The sequence below is a fragment of the Cotesia glomerata genome, linkage group LG10, assembly GCF_020080835.1.
Source record: "Cotesia glomerata isolate CgM1 linkage group LG10, MPM_Cglom_v2.3, whole genome shotgun sequence".
NCBI classification, from domain to species: domain Eukaryota; kingdom Metazoa; phylum Arthropoda; class Insecta; order Hymenoptera; family Braconidae; genus Cotesia; species Cotesia glomerata.
The window spans coordinates 12651073-12673814 of NC_058167.1; the positions used below are offsets into that span (position 1 = coordinate 12651073).

Consider the following 22742-nt stretch of genomic DNA (forward strand, 5'->3'; position numbering starts at 1 on the left):
TCAGTAGCATAGTTAATTAATGTCAACGTTGCGATTAACTATTATTAAGTAATAGATAATGTGTTCATTGATAAATAAATTAAAGTAATTATGTTACACAGTAATTGTTTTATTTAACCTTAATTTTTTTATGTTAATTATTTTGAAGCACTAAGCGTTACACTGAGAAAAAAAAAAATACTTTTATTAAGAAAATTTTCTTGATAGAATTATTGTTTTTTAAAATTTTTAAGAATACAGTAGAGCTCAAAAGTATTTTGACAAATATATTTAATGGTTTAATTAAAAATAAATATGAAACATAATCATTTACTTATTTATTTTTTTTAACAGCTTTTGAATAATCTAGGAATAGTGTCAAAGGGGTCCTTGTTCGTAACAAAAGAAAGTTTAATTTTAAAAATATTAGGAAAATTATGGCTCCAAAGTATTTTAACATTGTTGAAAAAAACTAATGCATAATATTGTCAAAATATTTTTGAGCGCTACTGTATAAAAGGGTATCTTTTCATTTTGGATTAATCGAGACAAAAAACTGGTTATCTTCAATTATAAATATTTTTATCGAACTTTTTTAATTTAGCTATAAAGTGCTATCGGTTATGAAGCTACAATTTGATTTTCATTTAGAAATCTTTATAATTCTCAAAGTAATTAATATTTAAAAATTCAAAAAACTGCTCTTTTAAAATACAAAAAAAGATACCATTTTGAAAATCAGCTCCTCATATATTCTTAGTTCAAGAAATTGTTAAATTGATTGAAATAATTTTTACTTAATTTAAATAAAGCTATTCTTTTGTTTATCTATTATCCAAAGATAAATATTGATGTTATTTTCTTCAAATTTAATAATTAATAATAATACAATATTTGATCCTCAGCGAGTTTCTTGAACCAAGAAATTGTTAATTAAGTAAAAGTATTTTTTTTTTCTCAGTGTAGATGAATATTAATTTTTTATAAGCTATATTTTTCACCTTATCTCTAAAATAATAACTAAGATAGTATTTTTAAAAAATACAATTGATAAATATTGTTTTTAGATTGAGAAAAAAAATACTTTTATCAAGAAAATTTTCTTGATACAAGAATTTATGTTCTTTAAAATTTTCAAGAATATATATTCTTAGCTCAAAAAATTGTTAAATTGATTGAAATAATTTTGACTTAATTTAAATAAAGCTATTCTTTTGTTTATCTATTATCCAAAGATAAATATTGATGTTCTTTTCTTCAAAAATTAATAATTAATAATGATAGAATATTTGATCCTCAGCGAGTTTCTTGAACCAAGAAATTGTTAATTGAGTAAAAGTATTTTTTTTTTCTCAGTGTAATCTGATAATTAATATCAATAAAAATTTTTAATGAGATTTTTTCTCACGCAACAACATTTAACATAATAAATGTCACTGCAGTGCAAGTGAGACACTAAAAACACCCAAGTCCTGACGAATTAATTAATAATATGAAGAATATATTATATTATAGGGGTGTGTAATGGATTGAATTGAAGAGTAAAGGTTTTATGCGCGAGCGAGAGCGTAAATATCGAGCGGCATGGGTGGACATATCTACGCCGACGCTGAAGAATAGCCAGCAAGTGCGGCCCGGTAGACAGTATAACATCTGCCACAGAAGAAGATTGTACATCGTCTTTAAATGTTTAAAGACCACGCTGATATTAACTTATTATATTCTTCTGGCGAGTAATAACTCCCAGTTTGCCGCGAGTCCTCATTCTTATTACTTGATTTCCGTGTGTGCTTCCAATCACATAAAACACGTATTATTATTGTTACCTTTTACGAATAATTAATAATAATTATTTGAAACGAAGCAATAGTTGATAAACATAAAAATTTAAAAATAAGAAAATATTTATCTGCAGAATTATTTATTTTTATTTTTTTTTACTTGGCAATTATTACAATTAATAAATCAAATGTTAAGGCACAAGTTTACTTAAATTTGTGCGTGATAAATTTCTGCAGGTAATTATTTATTATCTACTGCGTAATAATATCAAAACTGTGATCATTTTTTTTTATTTAAATAAAAAAATTAAACAACGAATAATTATCATCGAAGATAATAATCTAAAGTTAAGGAAAAAAGAAGCTAGAATTTTTAAAAGTCGTCAAGGTGTCATGAGAGGCGGTTTCATAATCCGCCCTTCTTATCTGTCCTACGTAGAGTCATGCATGTCGCGCCCTTCAAACGAGGTAATTGTTTTAATTGTTCACTTATATATAATCTAGTAATTAGTATAAAAATAATCTAAAAATTTTTATGATTTTTTTTATTAAAAAAAAAATAAAAATTAATTTTTTCATTTGTTAAAAACTAAAAAAATTACAAGTGCAATTTTTTAAAAATATTTTTTTAGTTATTAATAAATTAAGGAAAATAAAATCAAAAATTTCGGCTAACTTTAATGATATTAAAGTTACTTAAAAATTTTTTAATTTTATTTATCAAAAAAATTTGTTCCAAAAAATTATTTTTAAAAAATTGCATTAAAATTTCTACATGTCAATTTTTTAAAAATTTTTTTTGCCATAATTTACTTGCGATAAAATTTTTAAAATTATTAAATATATCCTAAATTAATTTTCATTTTTTATTATTATTTAGTAATTGAGATAAAGAATTTTCTTCATTTTATTTTTAATTAATTAGTTGACATGCACATAAATTATTTCTCACGTAATTAAATACGCCTTCCGCTAATTTATCAGAGCGCTTTGACGCCGTTTCAATCAATCCAATTTTGTCTAATAAATATCGCGTGAACATTACAATAAATAAAATTTTTGTTTATTATTTTTATTTTGATTAAAGTTCAAGCTAACTTACCATGAATGAAGTAAAGTAGCTTGAACGTCATTGGACTTGCGCGCTTTTTAAAATATACGTAACAGCCGCTGATATCATACAATTACAATCATTTATATGCACCTAAACGATAGAGCACGTGTTTGATTGAATGTAGAGCAGTTAATCACCAAAAATACATTGTAACAAATTAATTACAATTACTCATTAAATTCACGCCAGACAAAAGATTGATTAATACTACGCGATCAGTCTGGCACTACTCATTCACCTTGAATTCAATTGATTAAATGCTCGATACTTGATACAAAATCACTATACACTTAATAATACTTATAACTTATAATAACTATTTTTTTCTTCATTATTAATTCATAAATTGTCAAGTTTTTTATGCAAAAAAAAAAATATATAGCTTCTTTATAAGTATTTTTATAGAACGATCAATGATCTATTCACTCGTATAGTACGAACGTATAATTCTTTACACGAGTAATGTATTATAAAATTATTTAATCATATGCAATAACATGCTCTTTATTACCACGAGGCTTCGTACAATTGCGTCATCTCATTTAAAAATCACTGGTATTTCTTCCAATATTGCCATAGTGCTAATAATAATTCATTGTCTGTAAGCAAAAAAAAAATTATAAATAAGGCTATTAATAAATAATAAATAAATGTAAGAATTCAATCAATTAATCAATCAATAAGCATGAAGCGTAGACAACTCTTAACTCACCAGTTGTTTCTATTCATTTAAATAGAAGCTCATAAGTATATTTAAATCAGCCGCCCCCGAGTTACATAAAAATAGTCATACTCATGTGATGGTTAAATTCTATCTGTTGTTTTTTTATTTTGTTTTTTATTTCAACAACTTCTTCTTGGAACGAGTCCATCCAATTTTGGTCTGTTGCATTATCAATTAGCAAAATGAAAAGAAGCATGAAGATATATTTAACATTGATTAATTGACAGAGTGTTTAGCCAATAAAAAATGTTGACACGTGTAGAACAACTAATAAAATTTTTAAGACAATAAATGTACGGATTAATATGAGACGTATCAAATTACCTCACAATCATCATTTAAATATCTATTTATTGATGTTATGATGTATATAGTAAGTTTTTCTTGATAATTAATTTTATGACATTAAAGTTAAAAATTTTTTAATTTTTTTTAACAAATAGATTTTTTCCAAAAAATTATTTTTAAAAAATTACATTTATTTTTTTAAATTTTTACGTCAATTTTTTTTTTCTACTTTTTTTTTTTTATGAAAATTAAATTAGTCGAGATTTAAAAATTTTGTTAATTTTTTTTATTGAAAAATAATTTTTAAAAAATTAAAACAAAAATTTTCATATGTAGAAAATTTTAAAAATTATCCGTGGAATTTTTTAAAAATAGTTTTTTAGTTCGAATTTTTAATTTAAAAAAAAAATCAAAAATTTCTGAATGTCAGCTAACTTAATTTTCAATTTTTTTGATGAAAATAAAGTTAGCCGACATTTAAAAATTTTTATGATTTTTTTATTAAAGAATTATTACAAAAAAAATTTTTTTCATTTGTTAAAAACTTCAAAAACTATAAGTGCAATTTTTTAAAAATATTTTTTAACTATAAATTAATAAATTAAGCAAAATAAAAAAATTATAAATGTCGGCTAACTTTATTATTATATTTTTTTGCCATAATTTATTTTGTTAAAAAAATTAATGATACTAAAGTTAGCCGACGTTTCTAATTTTTTTTTTAATAATTAAATTAGAACAAAAAAATATTTTTAAAAAATTGCACTTACAGTTTTTAAAGTTTTTTACAAATGTATTTTTTTTTCTAGTCATTTTTTCAATAAAAAAAAAAATTAAAAAATTTTTAAATATCGGCTAACTTAATTTTTATAAAAAATTATCAAATATCTGTTAAATTAATTTTCATAAATTTTATAGCATGTGATAATAATCTTCAAATGATTTGCATTATTCATTGAATTAAATTAAAATAAAATGACGTATATATTTTATTACGCACACACGTCACGAGACAGTTAAATATGGAGCTACCCTAATTTCGTGGTTTCGAAAAATCTAAGCCAATAACATTAAGCGCGATTATTATGGCAAGTAGTATACGCCAAGGTGCTTATGTACGTCAATGTCACGGTTACGACTCACTTTAGTACAAGATACGGCCAAAAAATTAATTTAGTTACAAGTTGCTACTGTTAGATAAATTATATCTGATTATAATTATGAATAATAATTCAGTACGGCAAGTTAAATAAATATAAATGTTAAATTTAAAATTAAAATTTAAAAATTAATCGATTAAACGTATTACCTTGAGCAAAGGTACCCAGAGAAACTGGCGACGATCAATGCTTAGATCAATTTTTAACAAAACTAGTGAGAAACTATAAAAAATATTTTTAGCATTTAGTTTGTATTATTTAAAGGTGAAATTTGATGTAACATTCTGACAGAGAGAGGGAGAGCTGTTAACAAAAATACAACAACTAAATATGCTGAATTGTATTACGCTTGATGAACAAATGATTTTAGCCGTCCCGGCTGTTGTCGATCAGTAGTTAGAGGAATGTATCACACATCAGCCAATTCTGCTCTTTCGCTAACTCGCGTTCAGCCTGAAACAATATTAGGTTTTTATTAATTATTTTTTATTTTTAATTACAAATAGCTTATTTTTTTTATATAAACACTTACTTGTTATTTTTTTTTTATATAATTTAAGTGATAAAAAATTTTGTAAATTAAAATTAAAAATTTATCTATCTGGTAAGAAATTCTATCGAGGTGTAAAAACACCTGTATATAAAACCAGTACAAAAAATAGTTTTATAATACATAGACTTTTTTACAAAATTTCGGTAATACAATGCAAAGAGATAATAAGCACAAAAAGTAATAAATTTTTAGAGAATTGAAAAATAAAAATACAAAATTATAAATAATTATCAGAAACAGAAATATTAAATTAAATACTTGCATTTTCCAACACATTTTTTAAGCATATTAACCATTAAGGTTTCTTATCCGGTTACTTAACTTTTTCTTATCACAATCTATTGTTTTCATATCAGTAGGGAGTTTGTTATAATATTAAATTGATATATATAATAAACATTCTGTGTACTAATAGTTTTGTTAATTTTTGGTAGTAATAGCAACTTAGATCTTGTATTTGTAAGTTTTTTAGAGTACAGGCTTTTACATTTAATTCGATAGTAATAAGTGAGTGCATTTATTATAAATGAGTCTCTTATTATCAAAGATTATTAGTGTTGTAATTATTTATTTATTTGTAAAGAAACGCTCTTGACAATTTACAACAATATGTTACATTTTTATGTGTAGAATGTTTAGTAATAATTTTATACAATAAATAGCATCAATAAAGAGAAGATAGGTTTAAGAAATTAAAAAAAAATTTTTTTTAATAAATTTGAAAGAAGAGAAAAACAAAACAAGGAAAAAAAAATTTTTTTTTAATTTGAAAGAAGAAAAAAACAAAACAAGAAAAAAAAATTAAAAAAAATTTTTTTTTTAATTTGAAATAAGAGAAAAACAAAACAAGAAAAAAAATTTTTTTTTTAATTTTTTAAAAAATTTGAAAGAGAACAACAAAACAAGAAAAACTATTTTTTTTAAGTTTGAAAGAAGAGAAAAACAAAACAAGAAAAAAAAATTTTTTTTTTTTTAATTTAAAAGAAGAAAAAAACAAAAAAAAAATTTAGTAATTGATAATTGATAATCACTAATTGATAAAATATAACTGATAGTAAATAATCACTATTTGTACACCTGGAATGTAAATATTTTAGAATCACCCTTTTTGCTTCACTTTTTATTTTATCTGCTGGACCTCCAAAAATTTATACATAGCTTTTTAATTATAATTAAATATAAATAATTATTTTATATTGAAGAGATGTGACAGGTAACATTTTAATTGAATTGTCAAATAAAAATGAAATATTAAAATGTAATTTATTTTTCAGCAAACGTGGGATACGAGCAAGAAACGCGAAATGGCGAGACCACGGACACACTGTCAAAGCAACCAGGAAGCATCGGAGAAACGGGGAGCGCATCGCCGACGCAAGACAACTTATCAGGAAACAGGAACAGATGGCGGCTTCGTAGGAGCAGCTCGACACAAGGCAAAAACAATGAACTGGCTTCTTGTCTGGGGGATGACGAAGACGGGGGTGGAAGGCGCGGAGGGCTGGAGGGGAAGGACCCAGAGACGAACGACCCTGTTCACCTCAAGAGACGGGTGGGACTCGTCAGTGGGGTGGCTTTAATTGTCGGGACCATGATCGGTTCAGGAATATTCGTATCGCCGACGGGTTTGTTAATCCGCACTGGCAGCGTCGGCATGAGTTTCCTGGTATGGACCGCGTGCGGAGTACTGAGTTTGTGCGGAGCGCTAGCTTACGCTGAACTCGGTACAATGAACACCAGCAGCGGGGCTGAGTACGCGTATTTCATGGACGCATTTGGAGCACCACCGGCATTTCTTTTCTCCTGGACATCAACGCTCGTTCTCAAGCCCTCGCAGATGGCGATAATATGCCTCTCGTTTGCCCAGTACGCTGTTGAGGCGTTTGCCGCGGAGTGCGAACCGCCAGAACATCTTGTTAAAATCGTCGGGCTTCTTGCAATCACGGTTATTCTGCTCATTAATTGTTACAGTGTTAATCTTGCGACTGGCGTACAAAATACCTTCACGGCCGCCAAGCTCATTGCTATACTTGTCGTAATAGCCGGTGGCTCGTGGTCACTTGCCAAAGGCAATACTCAACATCTGCAAGGTGCATTTAAAATGTTAGATGAAACCGACACCCTGACTATCGGAAGACTTGCGACTGCATTTTATACTGGTCTTTGGGCTTACGATGGATGGAACAATCTTAATTATGTTACGGAAGAAATTAAAGATCCTTCCAAAAATTTACCCAGGTCTATTATGATTGGAATTCCTCTTGTTACTGTATGCTACGCTCTTATTAATCTTTCTTATCTGGCTGTCATGTCACCCATGGAAATGATTGAAAGTGAAGCTGTAGCAGTTGTAAGTCTCCTAGTTGGCATAAAATAAATACTTTGTTAAAATTATGATACTCAAATTTAGACACTCTATTTTTTAGATTTTTATAACAAATTATAATTTAAAAATTTCACTTGTAAAAAATGAAAATTAATTTAGTAGATATTTAATAATTTTTGTAAAAAATAAATTATAGCAAAAAAAATTGACAAGAAATTTAAAAATCTTTAAAATGCAATTTTTAAAAATAATTTATTTATACTAAAAATTTTAAAATCTATCAAATGTCAATGATTCAATAGTTGCAACCAACAATTATTTTTTATAAATTGTCAATAATTAAAACTATAATAATTAAAATATTATTATTGTAGACCTTTGGAAATCGTATTCTTGGAGTAATGGCATGGCTGATGCCCTTCTCGGTAGCTGTGAGTACCTTTGGATCAGCAAACGGAACCCTTTTCGCTGCTGGAAGACTGTGTTTCGCTGCCTCGCGACAAGGCCATCTTCTTGACTGTCTCAGTTATGTTCACGTCCGACGTTTTACCCCGGCACCAGGGCTTATTTTTCACTCTTTAGTGGCAGGTAACTAATTAGTATATTACATACCTAGGCCAGTAAAATAAAAAAAGTCTCAAATTACATGTTTTAAATTAAACGTTTCTAATTACTAAAATTTTTTTCAGCCGCAATGGTGTTGTCTGGTAACATCAACTCACTAATTGACTTCTTTTCCTTCACTGCATGGATATTCTACGGAGGTGCGATGCTCGCGCTACTAGTTATGCGCAAGACACGACCTAATCATCCTCGTCCTTACAAATGTCCGCTTGTTATACCAATATTTGTGCTAGGAATTTCCATGTACCTGATAGTTGGCCCAATAATTGATAAGCCTCAGATTGAGTATCTGTATGCCGCGGGATTTATCGCTGCTGGCATGTTATTCTACCTCCCGTTTGTCAAATATGGATATGTACCCAAATTTATGGGTATGTTTTTATAATATAAGTACTTTCTATACTAGTATTTACTTATTACTTCCCAAGCGGCATAAAAATTTTTTTATCATATTTTGTTGAATTTAATTTGACAATTTTTGACTTGCTGAATAAAATCTTCCAAAAATAATTCTTTTTTTGACGCTTGGAAATTGTACACGGAAAGAATAAGATGATATTGGATATCATCCCAGATTATACTGAGTGAAAACAAATTTCAGATAGTAGCTAGTATAATCCAGATATCACTCAGTATAATTTGGATTATACTAGCTACTATCTGAAATTTTTTTTCACCACAGATATCACTGAGCATAATCTGGGATGATATCCAGTGTTATCTTTTTTTTTTTCCGTGTAGAGACACTTTAAATTCCAAAAATAATATGACATTAAAGTTAGCTGTCACTTGATTAATTTTTAATTTTTTTTAACAATTGAATTAATTCTAAAAAATTATTTTTAAAAAATTGCGTTTTTAATTTTTTAAAATTTCTACATGTCAATTTTTTTATATTTTTTTTTGCCATAATTTATTTGTTAAAAAAAATTATTAAATATCTGCTAACTTTATTATCGTAAAATAATTTAAATTACAACTCATAATAATAATTATAATAAATTTACTCACTAAATATTTAACTTATATTTCAGAAGGGGTTAACGTTTTTCTTCAGATGTTGTTGGAGGTGGCACCAACAGCCGCCTCATACGATTGATTCTTCTTATATATTCATAAATATAAAATACAGAATCACAAAATAATATAATTAAATATTTTGGTGCCGAATCATTCCACTGTGGCATTGGATATAAATTATATTATATAACTATATATATACTTACATACATACAGACATAAATATAAAATCAATAATTATTTTGTATTTTTATTAATTGGAGATTAAAGATTATTAAGAAAAAAAAAACATTTTAAAGGATACAGAGATAACGTTTTTATCGTTGACTTTGATGAGGGTAATTTTTTGTAAGCCCAATTCTATTATTGATAAATATATATATAAATACATAAATATTATTTTATTACTCGTTATATGCTGCGTAGTCTACAACAAGGTGATATAGTTGAATGTTACCAATAGCAATAGATAAAAAAAAACAAAAATAAATGTTGTAAATCATGTGAGCAAATAATACTATTTAAATTACTGCTTTTTTCATTTCGTCCTGTCTCTTGAACTTTTGGAAACCTTTCCATAGACTCCCAAAATTCCTTTGTCCTTTTGTACCCGCTTCTTCTTCGTCGTCTTCTTTAAACTGTTGGTCAGACCAGATTGATGTTCTTGCTCCAATTTTTCCTTAGCAGCTTCTTCCTTCTCTTTGCTCTTTTTTAACTTGAGATTTTTGTAATTCATTCGTCGATTTTTCGGCGGCTTAGCTCCCAAAGAAATAGCCAGAGCGACTTTGGATTTTTTTTTATCTGTACCAGCAAGTCCTGAAGATCCAAATTTTAAAACTTCCCACCGCAGACGCTTCATTTCTTTTTCTTGGTCCTCTTCTTCTTGGGATTGTTCTTGATTGTAACTTGTATCTTTATTTATCTCAGCAATAGGTTTTTTTCTTTTCGGAGCGGTGTAACTTACGGCTACAAAATTATTTTCAGCATTTTTTTTCAACTGAGCAGCTTTTGTTACTATGAATTCGCTCATTTTAACAGATGTCTAGAAATAATATTTTAGAAATTAGTTTATCATCAATTGAAGCATTTAAAATAAATCAAATAATTTTTTATGACATTAAAGTTATTAGTTACTTGACCATTTTTTAATTTTATTTAACAAAGAAATTCATTCCAAAAAATTAAATTTTTTTTAATTTCTACATGTCAATTTTTTTGCCATAATATATTTGTTCCAAAAATTCTTAAAATTATCATGACACTAAAGTTGACGGACATTAGAAGTTTTTTTAGAATTTTATAGCAATTAAATTATTATTAAAAAAAAATGTAATTAAAAAATTCCACATGTGAAAATTAATAAAAATTACAAGTGAAAATTTTTAGAAGCATTTTTTTATTGTAATTGATTTGTTAAAAAAATTTTTTTAATTGATAGCTGACGGCTAACTTCAGTATTATAAATCATCAAATATCTGCTAAATTATTTTTTTTTATTTACCTTGTTTACTTTTAAATAAAAATCACTGAATCAAAACAATCTGACACTTGCAACAAAAATATAAGTTTATAACCTAAAAATTAAACCAGCACATGTTGTAGGGGATATACACGCACACATTCATACATGGACACATATACACAAGTCAAACCTCACACACTGTACACCAGTGGAGGCAACTCAACTATACAAAAATTACCGACTGAGACCTTCTCCGTACGGTTGGCAGTTGAATTATTATTATGATTACTAAGCTAACCATTAAATATACATATACATGTGATGCTACTTTAAGAATAAAATAACTAATTATTTTTGTATTACTAATTGAGAATTGTGATTAATAAAGCGAAGGTTGCTGCATACACGCGTTAATAATTAATTATATAAATAATATAAATAAGTGGAGTAAAATATATATATATATAAACCCCCACAATTGGTGACCCCGAACGCTTGATAAAATTCAGCAACATTCCAGCGACGCCAGTTTGTAATCATCAATTCAGCATTACCGCCAAAATTCACAATCAATGTCAGTGATGCATAGTCCTCCGCTTCTCAACTTGGGGAATTCCCTGGAGGATACAACAAAAGACGAATCAGTCAAGAATAATAACGGTGAGAAGGATATGCCATCGTTATCTCCGCAAGATACGACGAGTAACGAGCAACCTAGACAACCACCACCACCAGCTCTGATCCCACCAGGATTACCACAGCCACGACCACTACCAGCTGGCAACTGGCAAAACACGGCTCAACAAACAAGTGTTCCACAACTTAACCTCCCACCGAGACCAGCAAGGTTAGAAAGAAACGACCTCCCGCCATTCTGGCCTCAGCACGCCAAGTTATGGTTCAGCGCAGCAGAGTCAGCCTTCTCCAGCAAAGCAGTGGTAGATGACGACGAAAAATTTAGAGCAGTAATTACCAAGCTCGAGCAAGAACATCTTACTGCAATCGAGCAACTGGTAACCAACCCACCAGGACAAAACAAATACCTGGCAATTAAAACTGCACTGATAAATCACTATTCATTATCTCGGGAAGAGAGCTTTAGAACTCTCGTATCCGGACTGTCATTAAAAGGTCGACGACCTTCGGAACTTTATGCTGAAATGTGCAGGCTCGCAGGCAACGCAGTAGGTCCAGAATTCATCAGAACCATGTGGATGGATCGAATGCCTAAAGACATGCAGATGATCTTATCACTCGCCGAGACTCTGGACAGCAGCATACTACTTGAATTAGCTGACAAAACAATGTCACTATGCGACAAAAATGCTAACCCACAAGTAGCCGCAATAGCACGAAATCCACACAAGGATTGCGACGAAAAATTCCAAATTCTTACAAAAGAAATGAAAAATCTGTCAACAAAAATCGACAGCTTGGTCGGTGCTCAGAGGAAATCTCGCAGCAACTCCCCACATCCCCAGGGAAGTAACTCTCGAACCAACAGTGCTGATCGAGCACCCAAGCTTTGCTTTTATCACAAAAAATTTGGAGCACTAGCATTCAAATGCGTGCCTAAATGTTCCTGGAATGAGAACCAGGGAAACTCTCAAAGCCATCAATAGACGCGACGGCTACGGATGGCGAAACAAAGTCTCGTCGTGCTGTTCTTATACGATAAGAACACAAAATCAAGTGTCCTTATCGACACAGGAGCTGAAATATCAGTCATTCCTCCAAGTCTTCAAGATTTAAAAAATACAACTTTACACACTCTGTATTCAGTCAACCAAGAACCCATTCATACCTACGGGGAGAGGATGGTCACAATGAACCTAGGTCTACGTCGACCCATACAATGGGCCTTCTGCATTGCTGACGTGCCGTATCCTATCATTGGAGCTGACCTTCTTGGGAGTTTAGGATTCGTAGTAGACATTAAACAAGGTCTACTCATCGATCCTGAGACTGGAACAAAAGCGAAAGGTACGTTTAGTAACTTTTTTGTGCAATCGATCTCTGCGGTAAATTTTAACAATAAATTTGCAGACATCCTAAAAGAATTTCTCGAGCTGCTGGGAAATCCTTCTAACAATATAGCAGCGAAAAATCCTGTTAGACATCATATTAAAACCACGGGACCGCCATGCGCACAGCGCGTTCGACAGCTCCGCCCAGAGCTACTCAAAAAGGCCAAGGAGGAATTTCAAATAATGCTTGACATGGGCATTATGAGACCCTCCAGCAGTCAATGGGCCAGCCCGCTACACATGGTGCCAAAGAAAAATGGTGATTGGCGACCTTGTGGAGATTTTAGAAAACTGAACGAACGAACCGAGCCAGACCAGCATCCAATTTCATTATTAACAGATTGCACTTGGTTTTTGGCAGGGAAAAAAATATTTTCTAAGGTCGATCTCAAACGAGCGTACAACCATATACGAGTAGCCGAAGAAGACATACCTAAGACGGCTATAATCACGCCATTTGGACTCTTCGAGTCAGTCTACTTACCCTATGGTCTACGAAACGCAGCTCAGTCTTTCCAGAGACACATCAATGAAGTTATTCGAGGACTAAAAAATGTCTTCGCTTTCATCGATGACATTTTGGTCGCATCCGAGACCGAAGAAGAACATGAGGAACAGTTACGTGCACTTTTTAAACGACTGAAACAGTACGGCTTGTGCATTAACGCTGACAAGTGCATTTTCGGTGCATCATCAATCGATTTTTTGGGCTATCGACTCTCCGCGGAAGGTGCTTCCCCATTACCGGACCGAGTCCAAGCCTTACTCGACTACAAAAAGCCTGACACAATTGTAGAATTGAGACGCTTCATAGGAGCTATCAATTTTTACCGCCGCAACGTCAAAAATGCAGCCGAAGCACAAGCGCCTCTAAACGAGTTGCTAAAAGACTCCAAAAAGAACGATAATCGACCCGTCCCTTGGACAGAAGAAACTTCACAAGCTTTTGAGAAGGTAAAAGAACAATTGGCACACGCCACCCTCCTAGCACATCCCGTTCATGGAGCCGAGCTACGACTAGTCACCGACGCGTCAAGCACAGCCATCGGCGCATCCATAGAACAACGAGTTGACGGAAACTGGCAGCCACTCGGATTCTTTTCTCGAAAACTTACTGAAGCCCAAAAGAAATACAGCACCTACGACAGAGAGCTTACAGCAGTCTTCGAAGCCGTAAAATATTTTCAACACTGGTTGGAAGGACGAAATTTTGCCATTGTCACAGACCACAAACCATTGATCTACGCCTTTCAGCAAAAAGGAGATAAAACTGCTCCACGGCAAATCAGGCAATTAGGATACATTGGACAGTTTACTACGGACATAAGGCATATCAACGGCGCAGAAAATTTGGTAGCAGACGCGTTGTCACGAATTGACGCGATCAGACTGCCAACAGCTATAAATTTCGAAGAGTTAGCACGAGCTCAGACAAACGACATCGAGTTAGCACAGCTGATCAGCGATCAGAACACATCGCTCAAACTACAAAAACTAACCTTTGGACCAGATCACCAAGCAATATATTGTGATGTCTCTGCAAATGACATACGACCTTTTGTACCAGCGAGCTTTCGTCGCCAGATTTTCGACACATTTCATAATTTGTCTCATCCCAGCGGCCGAGTAACAAATAAAATTATCGCGCAGAGGTACATTTGGCCTTCTATGAACAAAGACATCACCAAATGGGCCAAAAATTGTCTTCAGTGTCAAAAATCAAAAGTCGGTCGTCATGTGCATACACAACCTGCTGCTTTCACAAATCCTGACGCAAGACTAGATCATATACACATTGATTTAGTTGGTCCAATGCCTGAATCCGAAGGATTTCAATATTGCTTAACCATGGTTGATAGATTCACTAGATGGCCAGAAGCTATCCCCATCAAGGACATCACCGCGGAAACGGTAGCTACCGCTTTCTATAATCATTGGATCGCTCGGTTTGGTTGCCCTAAGTTGGTCACCACTGACCAGGGATCTCAATTTGAAAGCGCTCTGTACCAGGCACTACTCAACTTAGTCGGAGGAAAACGTGTTCGCACCACGGCTTACCATCCAGCAGCTAATGGACTCATCGAGCGTTGGCACAGGACAATGAAGGCCGCAATTATGTGCCACGAGAATCCTCAATGGACTAAAGTGCTTCCGACAGTCTTATTAGGATTGAGATCCTGCTACAAGGAGGAACTCAAGGCTTCACCAGCCGAATTCCTCTACGGTACAAACCTCAGGATACCAGGAGAATTTTTTACACACGAAGATCCTCCAGATGACCCTCAATTTTTCCTAGAAGATTTTAGAGTCCATATGAGAGACGTTAAGCCAGCTCCTGCAGCTCATCATTGCAAAAGAAAAGCTTTCTGCTATAAAGATTTGTCAACGTGTACCCACGTCTTCCTAAGAATCGATGCTGTCAAACGCCCTTTGGAGCAACCTTACTCAGGACCACATGTCGTGAATAAACGCATTGACGATCGTACTTTTAGCATCAACGTCAGTGGAAGAGATACAGTCGTCAACGTTGAACGCCTTAAACCAGCTCACATGGAAACTGCAGAGTTACCAGAGCCACAGGAGCCACAGGATCCAGAACCGGCATCAGAAACCTCTGAACAACCGGCCACTGGGAACCTAGTCGTACCAGTCGAAGTTCATAGACCAATGACTACTACGACTAGCAATAAGGATCCACCAACTCCAAAGACGTTCATTCCAGGACTACAACCGGTGCAAACTACCTTTTCATCGACTCTGCGAACCTACCCAACGAAGAAAGTCAAAATAAATCTTCAGAAAAATCAGGTATTCGCATTCTACCGAACACCGCCTACCTGATTCTTAGGGGGGGGAGTGGTGTAGGGGATATACACGCACACATTCATACATGGACACATATACACAAGTCAAACCTCACACACTGTACACCAGTGGAGGCAACTCAACTATACAAAAATTACCGACTGAGACCTTCTCCGTACGGTTGGCAGTTGAATTATTATTATGATTACTAAGCTAACCATTAAATATACATATACATGTGATGCTACTTTAAGAATAAAATAACTAATTATTTTTGTATTACTAATTGAGAATTGTGATTAATAAAGCGAAGGTTGCTGCATACACGCGTTAATAATTAATTATATAAATAATATAAATAAGTGGAGTAAAATATATATATATATAAACCCCCACAATGTTTTCACCTTTGTTGCCACCTAGTGAGCAATTAAGTTAATATCAGCCCGGTAAAAAAAAATATTTTTTAGGTTAATTTCAACACTTGCTCCGAAATTGTCAACATATAACATTTATTTATCATCAAATAAATAAATATTTTATCAACAATGGCTGATTATCCTGAAATAAATATAAGACTAGCAGTAAATCGTATAGATAATAATTTAATATCAAGAGATAATATTCAACCTCGTATTTATACTCCTGGAGAAGGTGTATTGACTCAAACAGACTATCTAAGGTATTTATTTATTTTTTAATTTATTAAATTAATTTATGACATTAAAGTTGGCAGTCATTTGATAATTTTTTAATTTTATTTAATTAATAAATTTGATCCGAAAAATTATTTTTAAAAAATTGCATTTTTTATTTATTTAATTTTCTAAATGTCAATTTTTTTTCTCATTTTCTTAGACATAATTTAACTGTTAAAAATATTCTTAAAATTATAGAATATCTGCTAAATTAATTTCTAATAAAAAATTCAGTATCAATATTTTTTTTTTTTATTTTTTTAGAGGACATGGTACATATGTAGACGAAGACGAATGTTTGAGAGCATCAGTAGCTGGAATACTGGAAAAAGTAAACAAATTAATAACAATCCGTCCTCTGAAAGCCAGATACCAGGGTGAAATTGGTGATGTTATTGTTGGTAGAATCACCGAAGTTCAACAGAGTCGTTGGAAGGTTGACACTAACTCAAAACTCGACTCTGTTTTACTTTTATCGAGTGTTAATTTACCAGGAGGAGAATTGGTAAGCTTTCAAACGAATGAAAATTAATTTAGCAGATATTTATTAAATTTTAATAATTTTTTTTAAGAAATAAGTTATGGAAAAAAAAATTGACATGTAGAAATTAAAAAAAAAAATGCAATTTTTTAAAAATTATTTTCCTGAACAAATTTATTTGTTAAAAAAAATTATTAAGTTGCTGCTAATTTTAATCTCATTTCAAACAATTGAATTAAAATGAAAATTAAGTTAGCTATCTAAAAATTTCTAAAATTTTTTTTTTATTGAAAAAATCATTAAAAAAAAAATAAAAAAAATTTTCATTTGTAAAAAACTTGAAAAACTATAAGTGTAATTTTTTAAAAATATTTTTTAGTTCTAATTTAATAAATGAAAAATAATCAAAAAATTAAAAACGTCGGCTAACTTTAATATTACGAATTAAATTATTTATATTAATTTTTTTTAATTAAAATAAAATAAATTTCCAGAGACGGAGATCAGCAGAAGATGAACAAACGATGCGTCGTTATCTCCAAGAAGGCGATTTAATTTGTGCCGAAGTACAGAGTACTTACCAAGACGGGTCACTGTCTTTGCACACCCGAGTCTTAAAATACGGCAAGTTATCCCAAGGAGTGATGGTTAAAGTACCGCCGGCGCTGATTAAGCGCAAGAAGACTCACTTCCATCATCTAGCTAACGGTGCGACTCTAATTCTCGGTAACAACGGCTACGTTTGGATTGGCGCCAGCTCTCAGAGCGCTGACAAGTCTGAGGGTGGGTTTACCCAAGATCTGACCCGTGTAGCGCACGAAGACCGGGAAATTTGCGCGAGATTGCGAAACTGCGTACTCATACTCTCAACTTGTAATATTTTATTAACAGACACATCAGTTACGTATGCCTACGAAGAATCGGGTAAATATAAAGCTAACGAATTACTTCAACCTGAAGCTATTGTTGATGTTGCTCTTTTGACTCATCACAGATTGAATCAATAGCTTTAATATTTGCAAAATTAAATGTAATTTTTAATCATTTTTTTTTTTTATGTTAATAAAATAATATAAAAAATTAATTACTTTTTTTTTTATCATCAAATAAGCTACTCTTGAGAAATTTTTCTTGTCACAAGAATATACGGTAGAGCTCAAAAGTATTTTGACAAATATATTTAATGGTTGAATTAAAAATAAATATGAAAGATAATCATTTATTTATTTTTTAAACAACTTTTGAATAATTTACAGAATAGTGTCAAAGTGGTCTTTGTTCGTAACAAAAGAAAGTTTAATTTCAAAAATATATATTAGGAAAATGATGGCTCCAAAGTATTTTGACATTGTTGAAAAAAACTAACGCATAATGTTGTAAAAATACTTTTGAGCGCTACTGTATATTCTTGATAATTTTCAAAAATATATTTTCTTGTCTCAAGAATTGATTGAATTATTTTTTGTTTAATTCAAGTGAACCTATTCGTTTGTTAAGGGGCACAACCAGTGTGAAATTTTCAAAAAATCAATTTTTTTTTTCATATTTCGATAGATTATACCTTTAAAAATCACATACTCAAATTTTAAATCGATATCTCGAATAGTTCTTGACTTACAGCCATTTAAAGAGTAGTCGCTCTTTAACTTAATGTGTTCTTCTCGAAACAGCATTTTTCGAATTTGCTGGAGTAATTATTCAAAAACAAATGATCCAATCACTACCAAATTTTTTTTCTGTATGTTCTGTATATAATTCTCCATACGATAACCCTCCAGTTTTTTGATTTGATTAAAAATCGAATTTCGGGTAAAATTCAACTTTTTTTTTTTAAACGCCGCTATTTTGTCAATTTTTGATATTTTTTTTTCGACCATGGGTTATCGTACCAACAATATCTTCTAGTTTAACAAGAATTTTTTTTAGTTTTATCCTCGGAGAAGGCCGGAAATATTTAATTTTTTTCTTCAAAAATTTTACTGTATATTCTTAAAATATGGATTAATATACACTTATAATTTTAAAACAATTCATACAGGAGTTTTTTTTTTATTTTAATTCCCAAAAATCGCCTTTTATAGGATGAACATAAAGTTAGCCAACATCTAAAAATTTTTATGATTTTTTTTATTAAAAAATAATTACAAAAAAAATTTTTTATTTGGTAAAAACTTCAAAAACTATAAGTGTAATTTTTTAAAAATATTAACCAAAATAAAAAAATCAAAAATGTCGGCTAACTTTATTATTATTTTTTTAGGATGTCATACTGGTTGTGCCCCTTAATCTCCCTTATTAAAAAAAAGATTTGAAAAGATTTACTTCAGGTAACTATATATCTATATATAGCAGTCAACTTAAATCTTTTTGAATTTTTTGAAATCTTTTTTTTTAATAAGGGCTATTAAAATTAATGCCAATATTTTATTATCGTGACAGACATTGATTGATATTCTTTTGTCAAAAAACCAAAATTTATTTATAAACAATTTTTGAGCCAAGAAATTTTTTTTTCTCAGTGTAGATAGAAAAAAATAATATAATTATCACTGATAAATTTATATTTACAGGTGAAGAAATAACTTTCTTATCACCAAGTTTAATTGCCAGATCACTTATATAGACTGTAATATTGGCTTTAATTGTTATATTGTTATATGACAGAATTTATTAAAGTACCTAGAGCTAAGCGGCATATAATAATTATTCTTTGATGGACAGTATATTGAACACGTGGTTAGAGAACACTAAATGTTCTCCCTCTACTTTTTTCTCTGTCGCTTTTTTCTTCAGAGCTGAGCACGTGTGGAAGAAGGACCTAGCGTGCTTTACGCCATACTATAATATAAATATAAAGCCTAACGCGTCGATGAGTAAGTAAGCGGTACCGATACTAGTAACAATAACAAACTGAATAGAAGCAGGAAAAAGTCGATCGAATACGTGCATTACGTATTCGTAGAACTAGCGTTATTATCGATTAAACAAATAACTTGGAAACGTTAAAAAATAACTCTTGATATGGCTGATAGTCTGGAAAACCTCGACATGGACGCCTGTTTCTCAGCTTTCGATAGGGACGCCGATGGGTTCCTATCGATCGAAGAATTTGAATTAATATGCCGGGCTCTTTTTCGCAATGATCGAGGTAAAATTTACGGAGTTGAAGACTATCAATTGCGGGAAATATTTAATATTTTTGATACTAAAAAAGACGGCGTAATTGATCGTGATGAATTTGAGGTAAATCATTTTATTAATTTACATCATTTAAATTGTATATAGTTGTTTAAACTTTTGGTTATTAAGTAAGTCTTTTTTTTATTTAATTATATCCACGGATATGTAGAGTTACATAAGGTTGTGACGCCGGTACATCCGGTCAGGGACATTATTCTAAGTTATATTTTTCTTCTTTATTTATTTTATTTTTTTTTTTTTTTACGAGTCAATAGTCAATTAATTTAATTGTCTTTTGTGGTTTCAGGTCTGCTGGAATAGGTGGATTAAAATTTGCACGAGACCAAGGAGTGCCTTTTTGATTGTTGATGTACAAAACGATTTTATAACAGGGTCATTGAATATAAAACATTGCGCTGCACAACACGACGGTTCGGAAGTTATCGGACCGATAAATCGTCTTCTTGATACAGTGCCTTTTGATTCTGTTTTTTATTCATTAGATTGGCATCCTGTTGATCATGTATCATTTATTGATAATTTACATTTAAGGTAAATTTAATTATAATAATAGTACTAGCAACCTTGCAGTCACTATGTGACTGCAATAAATTGTGAACTATGAATAAATAAAATTTTGCTTCATTAAATAAAGAATTTTGATAAATTACACTGTACTTTTTTAACTCTTGACTTTTTTAAAGATATAAGCTCATCTTCATGTTACACTCATCAAGAGCTTTCATTTGAGTACCCACATGCATTTTTGATATATTTTTCATATATACATATATATATAATATATATAAATATATAAAAAATTGATGTGGGTACTCAAATAAAAGGTCTCGATGAGTGTAATGTCGGGGTGAGCTTATATCTTAAAAAATATCAATAGTTCACAAAATACAAGGTCGTTTCTTAATTATGTTGAATTGCACTGTACTTTCTTAACTATTGACATTTTTAAAGATATAAGCTCATCCCGATGTTACCCTTATCAAGAGCTTTCATTTGAGTACCCACATGCATTTTTGATATATTTTTCATATATACATATATGTAATATATATAAATATATGAAAAATTGATGTGGGTACTCAAATAAAAGGTCTAGATGAGTGTAATGGGGTGAGCTTATATCTTAAAAAATATCAATAGTTCACAAGATACAAGGTCATTTCTTAATTATGGATCTAGAGATAGACTATTTTGGTCATAAAATTTTTCTTATTCTCTTAATAATCTAGATAATAATAATAATATATATTTTTACAGAGATGTTGATGAATCAAGTCCAATTCCTAAAGAAAGGGCAAAAGTATATGATACAGTAACATTTAAAGGTCCACTTGGCTTAAAACAACGATTATGGCCTCGCCACTGTGTCCAGGATTCCTGGGGCGCAGAACTTCACAAAGATTTAAAAATAGTCGATAAAGCTATTAAAATTTATAAAGGAACAAATCCGGAAGTTGATTCATACTCCGTTTTTTGGGATAACAAAAAACTTACAACGACAACGTTATCAAGTCAACTGCAAGATAAGGGAGCTACTGACATTTATATCTGTGGACTTGCTTATGATGTTTGCGTAGGAGCTACCGCCGTCGACGCGCTCACCAGCGGATATCGCACGATCCTGATCGACGACTGTAGCCGCGGGGTTGACCTCGTCGACATTGAAAAGACCAAGGCGATGGTGATCGCCAGCAACGGTGTGATCGTTAATTCGAGCCAAGTGAAGGCCATGGTAGAAGGCCGCGATCGCAGGCCTGAGCTCGGATACAAATTAGCTCTTGAAATAAAACAGTTTCTTAAGGAAACAATTAATGATAAAGAAAAATAATTAATTAGTTCTCAAGGTTTAGATAAAGAAATTTAGCATTTAATGCGGAGTACTTAATGCTTTATATTATTTAAAATTTATTTATTTTAAGACAAAACAGTCTGTAAATACTATTTAGGGTAAAAGACCCAGTTATTGACACTTGCAATTTTATTCTAATTAAAAAAAGGATATTTTCCTAAAACTAATGATCTTAAAATTTATAACTCGAAAATTATATTTATTATTAAGAGAATAAGAAAAATTTTGTGTTCAGGATTGAAATTGTGCTTTTTCAAGGTTTCATATCATTCTCACCAATTTATGATGATAAATATTTAGGCTGCATCCGACAATTCTGTATTTCTAGATACATAATAAAAAAATGACCTTGTATCTTATGAACTATTGACAATTTTAAAGATATAAACTCATTCCGATGTTACACTCATCAAGACCTTTCATTTAAGTATCCACATCAATTTTTCATATATTTTATATATTTGTATATATTATATATATGTATATATGAAAAATATATCAAAAATGCATGTGGGTACTCAAATTAAAGCTCTTGATGAGTGTAATATCGGGATGAGCTTATATCTTTAAAAATGTCAATAGTGAAAAAAGTACAGTGCAATTTAGCGTAATTATGAAATGACCTTGTATCTTGTAAACTATTGATATTT

The 22742-nt window shown here is 30.9% G+C and overlaps 5 protein-coding genes and 1 long non-coding RNA gene across 8 annotated transcripts; 4 read left to right on the plus strand and 2 right to left on the minus strand.

Annotated features, from left to right (window-relative positions):
- Positions 1-1611: 1611 nt before the first annotated feature.
- LOC123272957 (b(0,+)-type amino acid transporter 1) lies at positions 1612-10095 on the plus strand. 2 transcript variants are annotated; one of them, XM_044740000.1, is made up of 7 exons: positions 1612-1789; positions 2095-2228; positions 5311-5514; positions 6874-7949; positions 8300-8513; positions 8615-8920; positions 9584-10095. In XM_044740000.1, exons 3-7 carry the CDS (start codon positions 5451-5453, stop codon positions 9646-9648), a joined length of 1725 nt encoding a protein of 574 aa, XP_044595935.1. In that variant the 5' UTR covers positions 1612-1789; positions 2095-2228; positions 5311-5450; the 3' UTR covers positions 9649-10095. The 2 variants fall into 2 exon arrangements, with proteins under 2 accessions (XP_044595935.1, XP_044595936.1); XM_044740001.1 differs by lacking the exons at positions 1612-1789; positions 5311-5514 and having other exon boundaries at positions 1907-2228.
- LOC123272963 lies at positions 2658-5311 on the minus strand. The gene is made up of 3 exons (XR_006511206.1): positions 5196-5311; positions 3587-3865; positions 2658-3473 (listed from the first exon to the last, which is right to left on the minus strand). It is a non-coding gene; the product is annotated as an uncharacterized LOC123272963 (long non-coding RNA).
- LOC123272961 (uncharacterized protein C1orf131 homolog) lies at positions 9952-11185 on the minus strand. The gene is made up of 2 exons (XM_044740007.1): positions 11071-11185; positions 9952-10611 (listed from the first exon to the last, which is right to left on the minus strand). The coding sequence occupies exon 2, from the start codon at positions 10597-10599 to the stop codon at positions 10108-10110; it is 492 nt and encodes a 163-aa protein (XP_044595942.1). The 5' UTR covers positions 10600-10611; positions 11071-11185; the 3' UTR covers positions 9952-10107.
- Positions 11186-11603: 418 nt separating this feature from the next.
- On the plus strand, positions 11604-12653 carry LOC123273429. Its single transcript, XM_044740828.1, has one exon. It carries the CDS (start codon positions 11604-11606, stop codon positions 12651-12653), a length of 1050 nt encoding a protein of 349 aa, XP_044596763.1.
- Positions 12654-16312: 3659 nt separating this feature from the next.
- Positions 16313-19704, plus strand: LOC123272960 (exosome complex component RRP4). Of its 2 annotated transcripts, XM_044740006.1 has the most exons (4): positions 16313-16545; positions 16826-17066; positions 17537-17966; positions 19613-19704. In XM_044740006.1, exons 1-4 carry the CDS (start codon positions 16412-16414, stop codon positions 19663-19665), a joined length of 858 nt encoding a protein of 285 aa, XP_044595941.1. In that variant the 5' UTR covers positions 16313-16411; the 3' UTR covers positions 19666-19704. The 2 variants fall into 2 exon arrangements, with proteins under 2 accessions (XP_044595941.1, XP_044595940.1); XM_044740005.1 differs by lacking the exon at positions 19613-19704 and having other exon boundaries at positions 17537-18126.
- A 245-nt stretch (positions 19705-19949) lies between these two features.
- LOC123272958 (nicotinamidase) lies at positions 19950-22124 on the plus strand. Its single transcript, XM_044740002.1, has 3 exons — positions 19950-20285; positions 20530-20774; positions 21501-22124. The coding sequence occupies exons 1-3, from the start codon at positions 20064-20066 to the stop codon at positions 22069-22071; spliced, it is 1038 nt and encodes a 345-aa protein (XP_044595937.1). The 5' UTR covers positions 19950-20063; the 3' UTR covers positions 22072-22124.
- The last annotated feature ends 618 nt before the right edge of the window (positions 22125-22742 follow it).

What these genes read in the sequence shown, in the direction of transcription:
- LOC123272957 (XM_044740000.1), top strand. Translation starts at nt 5,451, where the DNA reads ATGTATCACACATCAGCCAATTCTGCTCTTTCGCTAACTCGCGTTCAG. An exon ending in AAAGTGAAGCTGTAGCAGTT is followed by an intron (nt 7,950 to 8,299) that starts GTAAGTCTCCTA and finishes TTATTATTGTAG; the next exon opens with ACCTTTGGAAATCGTATTCT. An exon ending in ATATGTACCCAAATTTATGG is followed by an intron (nt 8,921 to 9,583) that starts GTATGTTTTTAT and finishes CTTATATTTCAG; the next exon opens with AAGGGGTTAACGTTTTTCTT.
- LOC123272961 (XM_044740007.1), bottom strand. Translation starts at nt 10,599, where the DNA reads ATGAGCGAATTCATAGTAACAAAAGCTGCTCAGTTGAAAAAAAATGCT.
- LOC123273429 (XM_044740828.1), top strand. Translation starts at nt 11,604, where the DNA reads ATGTCAGTGATGCATAGTCCTCCGCTTCTCAACTTGGGGAATTCCCTG.
- LOC123272960 (XM_044740005.1), top strand. Translation starts at nt 16,412, where the DNA reads ATGGCTGATTATCCTGAAATAAATATAAGACTAGCAGTAAATCGTATA. An exon ending in ACTCAAACAGACTATCTAAG is followed by an intron (nt 16,546 to 16,825) that starts GTATTTATTTAT and finishes TTATTTTTTTAG; the next exon opens with AGGACATGGTACATATGTAG. An exon ending in ATTTACCAGGAGGAGAATTG is followed by an intron (nt 17,067 to 17,536) that starts GTAAGCTTTCAA and finishes ATAAATTTCCAG; the next exon opens with AGACGGAGATCAGCAGAAGA.
- LOC123272958 (XM_044740002.1), top strand. Translation starts at nt 20,064, where the DNA reads ATGGCTGATAGTCTGGAAAACCTCGACATGGACGCCTGTTTCTCAGCT. An exon ending in TTGATCGTGATGAATTTGAG is followed by an intron (nt 20,286 to 20,529) that starts GTAAATCATTTT and finishes TTGTGGTTTCAG; the next exon opens with GTCTGCTGGAATAGGTGGAT. An exon ending in ATTGATAATTTACATTTAAG is followed by an intron (nt 20,775 to 21,500) that starts GTAAATTTAATT and finishes ATATTTTTACAG; the next exon opens with AGATGTTGATGAATCAAGTC.